General features: G+C 37.3%; 1 protein-coding gene across 1 annotated transcript; it reads left to right on the top strand.

Moving 5' to 3' along the window:
• Positions 1-1,747: 1,747 nt before the first annotated feature.
• Positions 1,748-11,113, top strand: LOC137391682 (probable helicase with zinc finger domain). Its single transcript, XM_068078208.1, has 20 exons — positions 1,748-1,765; positions 1,876-1,985; positions 2,135-2,321; positions 3,965-4,072; positions 4,306-4,494; positions 4,660-4,859; positions 5,037-5,210; positions 5,404-5,614; positions 5,782-5,910; positions 6,011-6,132; positions 6,221-6,424; positions 6,733-6,983; positions 7,183-7,301; positions 8,218-8,320; positions 8,501-8,691; positions 8,844-9,036; positions 9,127-9,316; positions 9,420-9,514; positions 10,108-10,298; positions 10,982-11,113. Exons 1-20 carry the CDS (start codon positions 1,748-1,750, stop codon positions 11,111-11,113), a joined length of 3,117 nt encoding a protein of 1,038 aa, XP_067934309.1.
• The last annotated feature ends 5,366 nt before the right edge of the window (positions 11,114-16,479 follow it).

Genomic DNA, 16,479 nt, shown 5'->3' with positions numbered 1-16,479 from the left:
GGTCAAATCACCTTCAAAAACCTATTGTTAGGGTATGGCAGTCTACTCATAGACATAATTAGTCTCAAATCATGTTTTTTATGTCTAAGTTTTATTTCTCAATAACAAAGTTTGAATATACGTGTCGGAGGAGAAGCCACTTCTCCACAGTGAATTTATCGATATTCTTGTTATGGTGTCATCTTCCCATTTCTTGTAAAGCATTTTAAATATATTTGTAAAAGTTGTACCAATTATTCCTATGAAGGATGATACTTGTTTGTATATTTGTATCTTTTTTCTACCATTATTATTATTATAAATATGAATAACAATCAATGAGTGCCTCCCTCTTCTGATTGTTGATAATTGCCTTTGAAACTGAGGTCTTTCTCTGTGAATTATTATGGACAACTTTACAATATTTCGCAGGAGCTAAACTTGCAAGACGAGATGTCGTAGTAGAATCTTCCTAGGCATCAACCATCCATGGTCTCTTAAAGTTCACAAGATTTTGAAGAGGACATGACTTATCCTATAATTGCAGAGACCCCAAACACATCTCATAATTACTTATTGTACACTTTAAACCCTGTCTTAATACCATTTTAATCCTTCCATTGTTTACTTGTATACTCCTAACAGCTTTACCTTCTCTAACCTAGAAATTCCTACATGTACATCTTACTGTAACCTCCTACCTTACAACTTATTACAAGAACTTCTAAAGCTTCGATGCCTTCTTTTTTATGTAAACCCTATGAAAATAGAGTGCTCACCATTTACACTATCCTTTATCCCTGTGTTAATAATAATATATGACATCGTAAGATAATGACACACCGTAATACTCTATGTAAGTTATTGTGAAATAGTTTTATCAGATATGATATAGACTTTATTGTTTGATACAAATGTGCCATATTATATTTATTTATTTCTGTTACACACGTAACAGTATTATAATAGTTCATATCATGAGCATGAGTAACAGCAATACTTTCTGAAGCTTTTTAAACCAAAGTCAAGTTTTATTGTGAGCTCACCAAAACCATGACAATGTCTAGGTTTGATCTAAACATGTATCTATCTAGTTAGTTATACTGATATACATTATGACCTCCTGCTTGAGCTGTATCTCCTGTGGCACATTCAAGCGTCACCCTCATTTCTTACTCTAGTCATTAGCTAGTCACTAATTCTGTAAAAGATTATTTTCCTCAATTATATTCACAGCTATTAAGATATTAACTGTTTCACAGTATTTAGACTATAGAAACTGCAATTAAAGACTCTGGTTGACACTGACAATAGCGTCTGGAAAGATAATTGTTGGTTTGTCTCCATTGTAAGGAACTCCAATAACTTTGCACTCTCCCTTTTACTACACAATTTAAAGTGAATGTCATATAAACTCTCGATTGGAAAGCAGTCCAGAAGGCGGACCCTTGAAGAAACCGTCCAATGAGCAATGCACTTTTATGAGGTTATTTATTTCCGGTCTGAGATGAAGATATAAAGACGAGATTGCTGACTCTCTGTTCTCATTCTTTTTCAAGAACCTCGGATACTTGGATTCTTAGTTACTCCTCTCTTTTGTCAGATCGTACACATTCGGTGAGTTTTATATTAAAAATGTTTGTCATTCGTCAATAAGTATCATATCTCTACGATGGATGTGGCAGCTATATGCTAGTACAGATTTCACAAGTCGTATTATCATTTTAGGCTCATCTGGTTAAATATATCTCAAAATCTACAGAAGAACATGGCGGGTTATACTTGGGTAAGTGTATGCAGTAGGCTTATAGATTTCATTGTTTGAAGCTGTTTGATAATCCTTGAAGTAACGTCTTACTCATTCAGAGAAACATAGTTGATCTCCTCTATCTGTAGAATACATGGCAAGTTGGTAGTGCCTGGGATGGCGTAGATGTTAGATTTTATGAAGGCGAGCCAGTCTATGGGGGCCAGCAGGCTCGAGAGGAAATGTCAATTTGTAATCGGTGAGTGAACAATTTTCTAAGCTTTTTGCAGGATATAAACAACTACAAATGTCTTGACTACACTTGTGAAACATGCTGAACATTTGAGTAGAAGCTAGGCCGAGCTCATATCACTATATTAACATATTAAATGATGTTGCTTATTTCAGTCAGGGAGCTTGTTCACGCCGGCCTACTTGCAACAGAGCACACAGTGAGGATGAACTGGAGCTACGGATGATGAGATTGGCTGTAGATAACCGTCTAACCAACCGAATAACTTTAGGACATGAGCCAACTTCTCTGACTGAAAGGTTGCGTCGTCACCTTAGACTCATACAAGACGCTTCTCATCTAGTGAGTCAAGTTTTAATATATCTACAGGTCATGTTACTTCAGCGAGTTTTCCTTATTTCAAGCTCTTCATGAGTATTTTGTCTACAGCTCTACTGGTGTTAGTCAAAGGTCTCTAGCATTTGTTGGTATACCCAGAGTAAATGTGGTCATAACTAGAAGGAACAACTACCTGGTGGTAACTACATGCGTCAGCTGCTTTAGGGAACATGAGTGCTGAATTCTAACTAATTCCTAGACATCTTCTTCTCTCCTTGTGTTTAATATTCTTCACGTAAATCAGGACCGTCCAAACCTTTTGCAAAGGGGGCAGATTTGGCGTGTTAAAAGTTTAGGAGGCCATCCTTGGCAGACATTTTTACAGATAACAGCAATTAATGTAAATAAACTTTACCGAGCCAATCCGTGTTTCATATTTGCTTTTATGTTTTAAGTTCAGCTATCTTAAGCATGTGTTTTGGTTCATTTAAAACATGCGTATCAAATTTGCATTGACATTATAATTGAAATTTAATAATCATTTAACTTCACTTTTTTAACACCAACTTTTTGTAACAGTTGAACAGACGTAATTTGTACTCTTGAGTACAAATTACATTTGAAACGTGAAACAATATCTTGCCATGGCAGTTTAATATTTATAAAACTTTTAAACACAATTACAGAAAAATGAACAAGTAATAAGCACATCAACAAGTGCAGGGCTCATTTAAAGTATGACAGTAGCTATAAATGTTGATTGGATTTTTAAATGTTTAACACGCAGGTAACAGCGCTTCTGCTCAATTTATTAACCTTTTGAACACTGGTAGTTTTGTCAGTGGTGTCAGTAACCCTAAGCAATCTGTCCAGCCATTCTAAGTTTTTAAACTTTTATTAAATATAACTAAACATGCCCATAATACAATGATATTTGGTAAAACATTAGTAGGAAGGTTGAGCAGCCTACAGCAAATGTCATCAAACAAACAAAACCGCGCGTCACCATTATTCGCGCCAAAACTATGAAAATTTGTACGATTCTAAAAAACTCGTGAAAACAATTACAGTAGCATCATATCCATTGAGCACATGTTCATCATCATTTCATGACTCAAAATGAAATGGAAATTTATACTTAGTATATCATGAAATTCTTTATTTGCATCAAAAGTATTTAGGACCTACCAACAAACGAGTCGTATCAATTTTTTCGCAATGCCATTCTAATAAAATTTGCTAAGGAAATTTTTCTAAGGAAATGAAGATATTTGAAAACTGTTACAAATTGATGAGACATTTCTGGTCAAACATCCTGTGCAAGAATTAATGTGATTGGTTTATGCCGTTAGTTACAAACTACTTTTGTAAACAGAGCCATGTGAATGCCAGAATTCCGGCCGTTAGGGATTTTGACACACCCTATGCAATGCTGGAAAATCGCCGTTAGGTTCGAAGGATTAATTCTACAGGCGAGCCAGACGTATCGATTTTATGACAGAGGCTGCGGGCTAAATGAAAATTGACCCTGGGCCGCATTTGGCCCGCGGGCCTGACTTTGGACATATCCGACTTAAATGGTTTTCATCTGGCCTTCATGCAATATATATATTCTCTTGCTGACAGAAACTGTAGTTATGTGATGCACTCATACCTGCCTGTTGTAGTTGAAAAAATATCTGGATGGTGTTGAGATGTACCTTGATAAACAAGATACCATTGTGGTAGAGAGCAAGTCTGAGGTGGTTAGCTGGATATTTAATGTTTCATCATCGGTAAGCATTTTTTGAGAGAATCATAATCAATAATTATTCGTAATAACTTTTTAAAATAATGTTATATTTACTAGTTATTTGAAACGTTTATTGCTAAATATGCTTTTCTGTATTACATCACCTTTACTGAGCATAATGTGCGAAAATAAGACTTTTGAGTGATGACTATAATAAAATAGTCTGCATATGAAACGTGAGCGGAGCATCTTTTCATGTGACTTTCTTTGTTGTAGGAGTGTCTAAAGGGAATCGTTCTCATCGACAATGAAACGGCAGCCAACTTTTCTCTTCAATATGTCACAAGGAATGTTTTGGGATCGGGTGATGTGGAAAGACTGCCAATGCGACGAGATGGTCAGCGAGAATGGAGGTTTCCTTATTATGATACAAGAAGGCATGCTCCACAAACCTTTAGAGTAAAGGTGAGTAAAGACCTTTTTATTAGCGGTGTCTCGCAATGTTTTCGTTTGCACAGAATTGTATTAAAATAAATACAACTTCATCTTGTCAACTCCGTGGTCCAGCTACCCCTCATGAACATACTTGGTGAGTTTTGCATAGTTCACCTAAGAATTTTTGCTTTGCAGGTTGAGTTCAAATGCAACGCATATGGCGTCTATCAACAAAGAGTTGTCTTTGCAATGGATCGAGAAAGGTACTTGTACAGGAAGTTAAAAGTGACAGTTCGGCCGATGACAATGACCAATCCTGTAACAGACCTAGCTGTCACGGAAAGCCGGCGATGGGACAGTCTGCCTGAGTTGCGCATCGTTAAATGGCAGGAGTCGTAAGTGTCTGTTTACTTTTACCATAAGTTCTTATTTGAAGTATCTTGTTAATGCTGTTCACTTTCTTTTCTTATTCATTAAAATTGCCACAAAGATCAATAAGAAAAGCTAACATCTTCTGTTGTAATTAATGTTTAAAGATGTTGATAGTGACGTCATGTGGCTCTTGTGTTTAGAATGGATTCAGAACAAGATGAACAGTTGAGTGAACAATACAGGAGACCTTCTAATGTTGAAGACTGTGTAGAGATTGTTGAGTCTCAAGGCAGTCTTTCCGCTTCCAACTACAAACTCTACAATCACTCACTATTATATCTCGAGGAGATAGAGCAATTCCATGAACTTTCCAAGTTAGTAGCGTGTTTACACTTCTACAACTCTAAACTTTCCTGATTTTGTTCTAGTAGTTCTACCGCTTCATGCAACTGCATTTGAAATGTAGTCTTGTTCTGACACTATGCTTTTTGGCTATTGATTTTGATTGATGCCAACTTGCATGCCAGGAACTTTAAAAATCTTTTAAGTTGTTCCGCTGCTTTGTAGGCTCCAGCTGAGTAGGGTGGTACATTTTACTCAGACCTACACGAGAGAATCCCTTGTCAACAACACTACTAACTATGCTCGGCCTGCCGAACTATTCGGAGAACTGCCACTCGACAATGCTTTATCAGAGGATACAGTGCCTGGAAGGATTCTTTTGCAGAATGTTAACAGCCTACTAATAACATGTGACATGGATCCTTGTCCTTCAGTGGTATGAATCTCTTTACATAACTTTTGTGCACCTTGACATGCTCTGCCAACGTGTGACTCATTGTATTGAACTGCAAACTAACACCCGTATTGATCTATAGCTTTTAGCTTTCTATATCTATAGTAATTTTGGCCCTCATATGATTGCATTCGCTTCCATTCTCGCAGCTCCTTTATTTCTCACAGGTGTTTGAGTGTCCTATATTAGACCATTGTAAAGCTGGCATGATCTTCAGGGTGACGGCTAAATTGGTAAAGTTCTTTAAAATCAAGGCGCAAACTTCTAGAAGATGTCAGGTAATATTTATGGTGCTCTGGATTGTTATGCATTTTGTGAAGTTCTTTGCATCTTCCACTATTTCATTCCTATTTCATTCTTCCACTACTTCCTTCATAGGTACAGTTTGTCGTGAACAGGCTACCGTTTTGTGAGATGCACTCAGCCTTGGATCAACTGGATAATATTATTCGATTATTTCCTGCACCTCAATATATGAGGCCTTCTCAAGTCCAGACATGGTGAATATCTATATTTAGACTGTTCTTTCTTTGAGCGACTTCTTCAACCAGAAATGTTCCTATAGTTCATCAGTTGCTCCCCTTGTAGCATGAATGGGATCAGATCAAGACCCTTTGTGCTAAATCGGAAACAGAAAGACGGCTTCAACGCGATGACTAAGCCTATCCAGCCTCACCCTGTTCTTCTCATCGGGCCTTTCGGAACAGGAAAGACATTGACATTGGCTACTACACTGCTGCATCTTATAGAGAACACTGAGAACCGCATCCTTCTCTGCACTCACTCCAACAGGTTTTTATCAACTGCCTATCTAGCTACTGCTTTGTTCGTTGGCCGTTTCAGGTTAATCAGTCGCATCGTCAAATGGCTCATGTGGATATTACCTGCTAACATGTTACATATCATACTTCATAAAAAGTGGTGAATACGTGCTGGTATATTATATCGTATAGAGCCATCAGGACGTTCTTGAAGAGTATCCATTCAGTTGCAGAATTCCTTCAGTGTTGATCATACCATGCCATTAAATTGATGCTTTGTCTGTGTCAGCAAAAAGCCATTAGAAGGTGTTGCAGCTGATTATGTTTCCTCATTTACAGCGCTGCTGACCTGTATATCAAAGAGCATATTCACTCATATCTAGCCATTAAACCATCCTGTAAGGTACTGAGGCTTTACTACAAACATCGATGGAGTGCAGCTGTTCATCCCACTGTCAAGAACTACACCCTATTCGACCATGTCTCGCAGTCCTTTCGTGACCCGGTTATGAGCGACTTACAAGGTGTAAGGGTTGTCATCGTTACCCTTTCATCTTGTTACAGCCTGCTTCGTCTTCAGCTACCCAAAGGTATATTTTGCTATAAGTGGTATTCCGAGCATTTTTCTTTTCACGCTCAGTGCTGCACTCTGTATTTACCAGACCAGTTTCATCATGCTCAGTAAGGAATTCGGTCAAAAAAAGTTTTCCACTTTACTCAACTCGCTCATGCAAGGTAAAGAGTGTAGCTTTTGTGCTAATGTGTATTTTTTCTGTACTTTGTTCACAGGTTTCTTCACTCATATCATGGTGGATGAAGCGGCACAGGCAAAGGAAGTTGATACAATCATACCATTCACGCTAGCTGGACCCAACACTAAGATTATAATGGCGGGTGATCACATGCAGGTGAGTTTAGAATGCTTAGTATAAATTAACATTCCAATATGCATCAGTAAATGTCATCTTTAGCATTGGTTCAGCTGATTTTATTGACATGGACTGTTTTATAAAATAGTAAACTGCATACCTTTTTAATTACGGCCATGTGGCTGAATATAGTAACCTTCTCAACAATAGAATTGTATACCGTAAGTCCTTGTGCTCAAGCCGTGCGGCTTGTCGTTGGGCGCGGTTCCTGGTTCAAGGTCAGAGGCGGCAGCTAAAGACAAGTTTTTAAAACTTATGTGGGGCTCAGGGCGGCTTCTCGATAAACACGGTTTCTGCTCAGTTCCGCGCTATAACCATAAAATTGCAGTCAGATACACTTTTATGTACGGGGTTTTAGTGACCTACTCGTTTATTTTCAAGGTTTATTTTCATGTTTATGGAATACTTTAGACTAAAGAAGAATTTATCGGTCATGTTTAACTCACCACAGTCATAGGTTATTAACACCTTTTCCTTCTTGACTGGCATTTTTCCGTAAACGTGAAGCCCTTTAACAGCGAAATAAAAATCTAGCTGAGACATGGCAAGTAAGTTCTTGATGCAAGGGTTTAGGAATTTTAATTCGAACTCGGAAGTAAAAGAAAATTCTTTTCATATGTACTGATGTAGCCTGTTTTCTTATTCAAGAGGACGAGAGTATAACGAAACCCGTCTCAACACTCTCACTCCTGAAGGGGTCAAGGACGACAAAACCTCTGTCATTAGCCGCGGTCTGCGGGCATATGCGGCTTGTTGGAGGATTATTTTTTCTTTCGTGAGTCATTTGTTTTTTAGCACAAGCTGCGCGGCGGGAGCATGAGGTCTTACGGTATATGCAATAGAATTGTGTATATGTCATGTCTATCGCTTTTTCTTTTCCATCGTTACATTGCAGATGAACCCGGATGTTTTCTCAAAGCGTGCAAAGAAATATGGGTTGGCTAGCAGTATGTTTGAGCGATTAACCAAGCTTTACCCGGACACCTTTGAATGTAAAGGTAAACTATGACACATTTAATCAACATACCGTTGCTGCTTCTAGCTATAGATACTTGATGTTTGCAGTTAGCAGCATCACACCTAGCCTATCATACTTGGACACTTTCACCCATGTTTGATTATATTTCCTATACCAATAATGATGGCCTTTTGCTAATTATTCTATGGTCATGTTTTAGTTACTCTAAATGAGAACTACAGATCCCACGAGTCACTCGTCAGGTTCTCTTCTCGTTATTTCTATAATGGTTTGCTGGAATCTATGGGAGATGAGCCAAGCCACCCGTGTCTCTACCCGCTCTCATTCATCGCTGCCCGTGGTGAAAGTTTACAACATGATAAAGGCACAGGGTATTATAATCTGGCAGAGGTTAGCATTTTGAATCTCTTTTGCTATTCCTTCGTCGATGGAACACTTAATTAAAATATTTACAAAGCCATTATATGAAAAGAGCTTGGCGTAGTGTTTGATCTTTAACAAAATTATAGCGCATTGTTGTAGTCTTTCTCTTCTGTCACCAGGTTCATGAAACAGTTGACTTTGTCACTGACCTGCTGGCCAACTGGCCTGAGGACCAATGGGGTGAGTTTAATCCAGAGTCAGTCGGAATCATCCTCCCCTACACAGATCAAGTGGCTATTGTGAGGAAGATGCTCAAAGAAAAGCCTAGTCCTCTTCGTGAGATTCAAGTGGAAAAAATATCGAATGTGCAAGGTGTGTTATGCAGTTATCGCTTTGCTTTATTTAAATTTATAACTGATGCTTAAATATAACAGTATTTCACAATTCAGGTTTGTTTTCTAGGTAAACAGTTTCGTGTCGTTGTCATCAATGCAGTGCGCACATATAATTCATGTCTGGATGTTGATGAAAATGAGGCAGATTTTGGCTTTCTTTCCAACCCCAAGCTGCTCAACACTGCTATTACCCGTGCCCAGTCCCTAGTAACCATCATAGGAGATCCTTTTTTGCTCGTCACTGTCGGCAAGTGCAGGTGAGCTCCGCAGCAAATGAATACAGCGTTATATTCTTATTTACACAAATGTAACGTTATCTTGCAAGCTACGTTTTTTCCATATACTCTGTTTGATTGTTAGGAGCCTCTGGATTCACTATCTGGAGCAATGCCAGTGCAATGGGAGTCTACGCGGAGTGACGTTTGCCCAGCTGCAGGACTACCTCAACTATATGGGTGAGTATAAACAGTCTAATTTTGAGAACCAGTGTCTGCTGAACTGCACTGAACTTGACTTTGTGACAGTTTCATTTTGTATTGCTAAATACCGCACACCTGATCCCAAACCTAATGTTTTTGTTTACATAAAACTTATAGTAAAGTTGATGAACTGAATCACAACCCTAGCAACAACTGACATCAAAATTTTATAAAACAAATCCCACAGACAATGACCCCATATCAATACAAATACCGATACTTTCTGGAAAAATCTACAATGATTTCGTACATCGTTTGGACTCATTTTCCATTCTTCCAAATATAACCAAGAAGAAAATGTATAATTACTCATATCCCCCTACAAGGTTATTGCTCAGCTCAAAGAAAACTTTTGTTTCAACAAGTTGAAATTTTAGTTAGGAATAATATCTGTCTTTTGAAAGGTGCCAGTCTCAGTTTGGTTTTGTTCCCTGTTTACTCATTATCATATGACTGAATGATGGGTCGGTCATATAGTCATATACTTTATACAATAAAATATAACAGTAACCCTGTTGCCCTGTCCTTTACAATTACTCAGTCTTTCAGATTTTGCCTTATATTTACAGATATAGAGAAATCTTACAAGTTTAATTCTCAAGCTAGCGAATTCGTACCAAGACCAGCTCGAGAACGAGTCGCAGCTCCTCATCGCATAGTTCCGCCACACTTGGTTGTTCCTGTTCCAGTAATACCTTCAGATGCAGTTCCTGTATTAACTCAGGGAGTTACACAACCTCGATGGCATCCACCTGTGCAGGTTCGCATACTTCTATGTTCACTGGTAGGCACAATAGTTGCTGGGGTCTTATCTTTCATTTAAATTTCACTTACCTGCTGATATTGAAGGCAACCTTTTGCTTATCCAGCGCTACGTACATGACTAGGTCGTATATGAATGCGATTGCGTCTACATGTCTGACCATTAGGCTTCTGTACATTAAAAGACCTGTCACCAACAACCTTTCCTAACTTACCTGAAACCCAGCCTTTTGTAGCAGTTTTGAAATAACACTGCTGGCCTTCATCCATTTGCTTTTCTCTCTACCAGCATGATTATCATGGTAAAATCTATCTCTTGATTTAATCCTACTCAACTGCTCACGGTACTCATTTAAATCATTTGACTTACCAGCATAGCAGTCTCACACACAAGCATACCATCACGCAACACTCTACCCTGAAGTAGTTGTGCAGGGGACAATAACCCATAGGTTTCTGGAGTATTGCGTATCGCTAAAAGACCTTTCAGCCAGCGTTGGCCCTGTTGTCTACACTGGTTCCGGAATGCTTGAAGACTGTTTGTTGTGGCCACCACCTAGCATTTCAGAAAGTTGTTGCTTTTTGCAGTACTCAAATCTAGAATTGAAAAGGTTTCTAAAGTTGCTAGAAGTTTTTTCTGTTTCTCATGCTGTCATAATGATCAGTTCTGGAATATTCTAGGTCGGAGCCCCATTTATTCGATACGTTCCGAGTGCAGCAAGATATCACTCCATGTCATACCATCCAGCACACTTTCACTACAGCGACGCAGCAGACGAATATTCGAATGAGCAAGCATCGTCACGTCTATAGACTCCGCTGTTGACCTCTTTACTACAGTCGACTGCTTAGCTGAGCCCTCAGCAACTTGGAAGGGCCATACGAACTGATTATTTTAGATCCATGTTCCGATAAATTATTTTTTAATTTTTATACTATCTTTCTTTGCGCATTTTCAGACTTTAATAGGGAAAGATTTGGCGCACACATACCTTTCAGGTAGTGATAAAACTTTTTTTTACTTTTACATTCGCTTGGCTACATAACATTTCTTTTTTCTGTGTAATAAAATATCAGCAGACACAAAACTGTATTGTTGTTAACAGTTTTCAGATACATTATCAACAAGCTACTAACACTTTAGCAGATTCTCTTAAAAAGTTAGCGGCGATGTAAAAAACCACAGTTACTTAAAGGGAGTAGAGGTAGCATACAATTGCAGACTTAAAGACAATATTATACATCTCTATCTAGTCCGTAGCTTGAGTTACGGTGCTGAGCCACCCAAACACTGTAGCTTGAGTTATGGTGCTGAGCCACCCAAACAATGGTAACAAAAACTCAGCTAATATGACAAGAATTACATGAGCTTCCTCTTTTGACAACTAGTCAAATACTTGACAATAAAACAACTCTAAAATCATTATTATAGTATAATAATAATAGTTTACAGGTCATTATTATATATAGGAAAATATTCACACACCATATTCACAATCATACTTCAACAATGCCCACACTGATTAGAACTGGATGTTTCCTTTACGGGCGGCTTGAGTTTTCGGTGTGTTCCTGGCTGACCAAGGACTATAATCTATTTGACATAGAGGTTGTTTTTCAGTCCTTTATTATATTAACAGTATTATTATATAAAAATGCCGGTCTCGCAAAGCTAATCAATTATTTGTACAACCGCTAGGACTGAACTTTATAGAGATTATGACGTTACCGATGTGAGTTATAATAATTGCAAGCAACTTTCTTGAGTTTGAACCTTGACCTTCAGCCACAACACCACCACCAAACTCAAAACACAAATACAAGTATTCATAAGAGTTCCAAACTAGTTGAATGAATAGCAACATCACGAGGCTCGCACAGTACAATCATAGGCAAATGAAAGAACAAGAACTTACAGATTAAAATATTATGAAAAAGTTCATAATTAGTACCTTTTGCTTCCCAGTCCTTGGAGACAGACTTGTCAACCTTGGAGTGGGGAAAAGAGTGAGAGTCTATTTTGGGGCCAATGAAAACGCGAGGATTTGATAAGTGGGGTAAATTTTCATAGCGTAAAAAACACCACAGTGGAAGATAATATAACTCCATCTGGAAACCACATGTCATGGAGGTTATTGAAAGATGAGAATGCCACAAATATGTGTATACATAGTTGTTTATTGATAGTAAGTATATGATTACTACTTGAAGATTGAGGCAAAAATCAGGGTTGCTTGGGTAAAAGGGGCAATTGCGTGACACGGGTGTGAGATGCGTGAGGCATGGGGCAATTGCGTGAGTCTCGCGCCCAATGCGTGAAAGTTGGCAGGTATGCTTGGAGACTTGGTGCAACAAGAATTCTTTTAGTAGTCAAATACATGATCAGCTGCAAGCAAAGTAGATTGTGTCATTTTGACTGCGTGGACTAACGGCGCGATCCCCGGCTGCTAAAACAGAGTTCACAGGTCAACGACCAGTCCTGAAATCACATATCACTGGCTAACAAGTATGGCCCATCCATACCAGCCAATCATGCGATAAAAATAAAGGCCAAGTAAACTCATAGCCACATAGTAGACACATAGTAGACACATAGTAGACACATAGTAGACACATAGTAGACACATAGTAGACACATAGTAGACACATAGTAGACACATAGTAGACACATAGTAGACACATAGTAGACATAGGTCGCGGGCTTTGCACTATACGTCTCTAGGCAAAGCGTAAACCGATACGATACGTGTGTCACACACAGCCTGACTCAAGATCATTCTGTATTCAAATACATGATGCAACGCAATTGGTCAATAAGGGGAAGATAATTGCTTCTATAGTTGAGTCTATGAGAAATGATCATAATGATCATACACCATCTTTACAATAAATTTCATAGATTTTTTTTGTGCCAGATAAAAAGGCGATAACTCTTTTCATAAGAAAGGAAGTATGCTCATGGATACTAAGCATACTCCAGCACACAAAGTGATTAGCTATTTGGATGTCCGCATAACTAGGGCTGCCCATTGTCTTTTTGTCTTTTCTGAGAAGGTGTTGTTGGATTAAAATCTTTGTAGCACTAGTAATTTAGTGTTGCATTTGTGGATCTACACTTATAAGCATTAATTTATTATGTTACTCAAATATCAAGAGATTAATATTGAGTGATGATAATAAGCAGACTCAATATTAGCAGAAATTTTATGAGAGATTCACAGGCTGCACCATATCTGATATATAATTACAAGTTTTTGGTTGTTTTGTGAGTTTATCTATGTTTGTTGTTTATTCTAATTTGGCCTGTATTCACACTGAACAATTATTAATACCAACTTAACCAGCTACATCCTTGATACTGTAATACATGCTCACTATTCCTCTCACTTAACCAGTTACATCCTTGATACTGCAATACATGCTCACTATTCCTCTCACTTAACCAGTTACATCCTTGATACTGTAATACATGCTCACTATTCCTCTCACTTAACCAGTTACATCCTTGATACTGCAATACATGCTCACTATTCCTCTCACTTAACCAGCTACATCCTTGATACTGCAATACATGCTCACTATTCCTCTCACTTTAATCATATTAAAGAACTTGTAATATTCTTTCATTTACTAGTGATAACTCTGAAGAATGTTGAACATAGGTCCTGAAAATAAAAGATTTTAAATTAATTCAGAATATGTTAGCAGACTAATTATGTCATTAGGGTAATTACTAGCTCCTGTTTCTACTACTTGTGTTCTACTATTTAACAGTGTATGTCAGGTAGGTTGTGTTGCAGAGCATCAGGTTCCAGCGATTAGATTGTCACTTTGACACTTCCATGGAGAAAAGTGTCTCATGAGACTCGCTTTTTTCTGTAAGCAAATTGCTGTAAATACTTTAATATGACAAGATTGTTTTAAATATTTTTGATGTTAATCTCTGTACTTCTGGCTAAACTTTGACATAAGCATACACCAAAATGCCAATCTGACTAGTATAGACTCTGTTTATAAAAGCCTCAGTGGCTCAAGTTTTTATACTTTGATAAATTGATGTAAGAATAATAAACTTCTGTAGATTTCATTAACTGCATTGCTTATGTAAGAGGTAATAGTATTCCCAATTCCTGCTCCATTAATATGTATCTGAAATGCTATGTCATGTTATTGCGGGATCCTGTCATCTCAAGAGTTCCTTAAAAGTCTGGTAAAGTATTGTAAAACAGTTCATCACCAAGAGAAACATGGAAATTTAGTGAATAGCTATTGACAACTCAGCTCGACTAGATCGGCGTATTTATTATGCTTACCTCCTATTCAAACGAGGTTGATTATTTCGTGTGAAAATGATCATAGGTAAGGTGAGCTACATGTAAGTTTTAAATGAGTTGATAGCCTGATAAGGTGTTTTGTATAGCTGATATGACACTGAGGTACCTGCCCTCATGCTAACCAGAAAGCACGGTGCTATCTTGTCAGTTGTTACCAGAGTTACAAGAGTCGCTACCTTAATCTTGTTGTCAGCATCTTTTGTTGTCACTATTATTTAATGATGAACTTACACTAAATTTTAATTAATTTTAATAGCAAGTATCAGTAACTTTCTATCATTTGCGATTGTTTTTGATATTTGTAGTAATCTGACTGCCAGGATGTTTCAAGCTTAAATTTAACAAAACTTGATCACAATTAAAATGCTCAGAGTAAGCAAAGATGCGATTAGGGCGTCTGCAGTTGCAAAAATACTGACAGAATAAAGATCTGCAAAGCTACTGCTTCAACGATATAGTAGATATCCACAATCGCTATGATAATAACTAACGAAGTCAATTTTCAAGCATTCTTCATATGAGCTTTTAATCGCAATTAAGATTGTCTATTTTAATCTTGAAACTTCCTGCCAGTCAGATCACCTTAAACATCAAAAACAACTGTAAATGATAGAAAAATACGGATACTTTCTGATAAAATCTACTAAAACTTTTTGTAAGTTTGTTCAAGGATTTATTGTTAGGGTGTGACAATCTACTCATAGATTTAGTTGGTCTAAATTCATATGTGTTTTATATTTAACCTTTTAGTACTATTTGCCAATCGTAAACTTGGATTATACGTGTCGGAGGAAAAGTAATCGTTTATCCACAGTGAATTTATCGGTATTCTTGTTATGGTGTCATCTTTTTATTTCCTGTAAAGCATTTTGAATATATTTGTAAGAGATGTATCATTTATTCCTATGAAGGATGATACTTGTTTGTATATTTGTATCTTTTTTCTACCATTATCATTATTATAAATATGAATGATAATCATTGAGGGCCTCCTTCTTCTGATTGTTGATAATCGCCTTTAAAACTGAGGTCTTTCTCTGCGAGTTATTATGGACAACTTTACAATATTTCTCACGGGCTAATTTCGTGACTAAAACTTGCAAGACAATTGCAAACTTTTAGATATCAACCATCCATGGTCTCTTGAAGTTCACAAGATGTTGAAGAGGACATGACTTACCCTATAATTGCAGAGACCCCAAACACATCTCATAAATACCCATTGTACACTTTAAACCCTTTCTTATATGCCATTTTAATCTTTCTATTGTTTACTTGTATACTCCTAACAGCTTTACTTTCTCTAACCTAGAAATTCCTTCATGTACATATTACTGTAACCTCCTACCTTACAACTTATTACAAGAACTCCTAAAGCTTCGATGCCTTCTTTTTTATGTAAACTGTATGAAAATAGAGTGCTCACCATTTACACTATTCTTTATCCCCGTGTTATCAATAATATATGACATCGTAAAATAATGACACACCGTAATACTCTATGTGAGTTATTGTGAAATAGTTTTATCAGATATGATATAGACTTTATTGTTTGATACAAATGTGCTATTTTATATTTATTCATTTCTGTTACACACATAACAGTATTATAATAGTTCATATCATGAGCATGAGTAACAGCAATACTTTCTGAAGCTTTTTAAACCAAAGTCAAGTTTTATTGTGAGCTCACCAAAACCATGACAATGTCTAGGTTTGATCTAAACATGTATCTATCTAGTTAGTTATACTGATATACATTATGACCTCCTGCTTGAGCTGTATCTCCTGTGGCACATTCATGCGTCACCCTCATTTCTTACTCTAGTCATTAGCTAGTCACTA

This window comes from Watersipora subatra, chromosome 1, assembly GCF_963576615.1.
Source record: "Watersipora subatra chromosome 1, tzWatSuba1.1, whole genome shotgun sequence".
Lineage (NCBI taxonomy): Eukaryota > Metazoa > Bryozoa > Gymnolaemata > Cheilostomatida > Watersiporidae > Watersipora > Watersipora subatra.
This window is presented reverse-complemented; position numbering and strand designations above follow the sequence as displayed.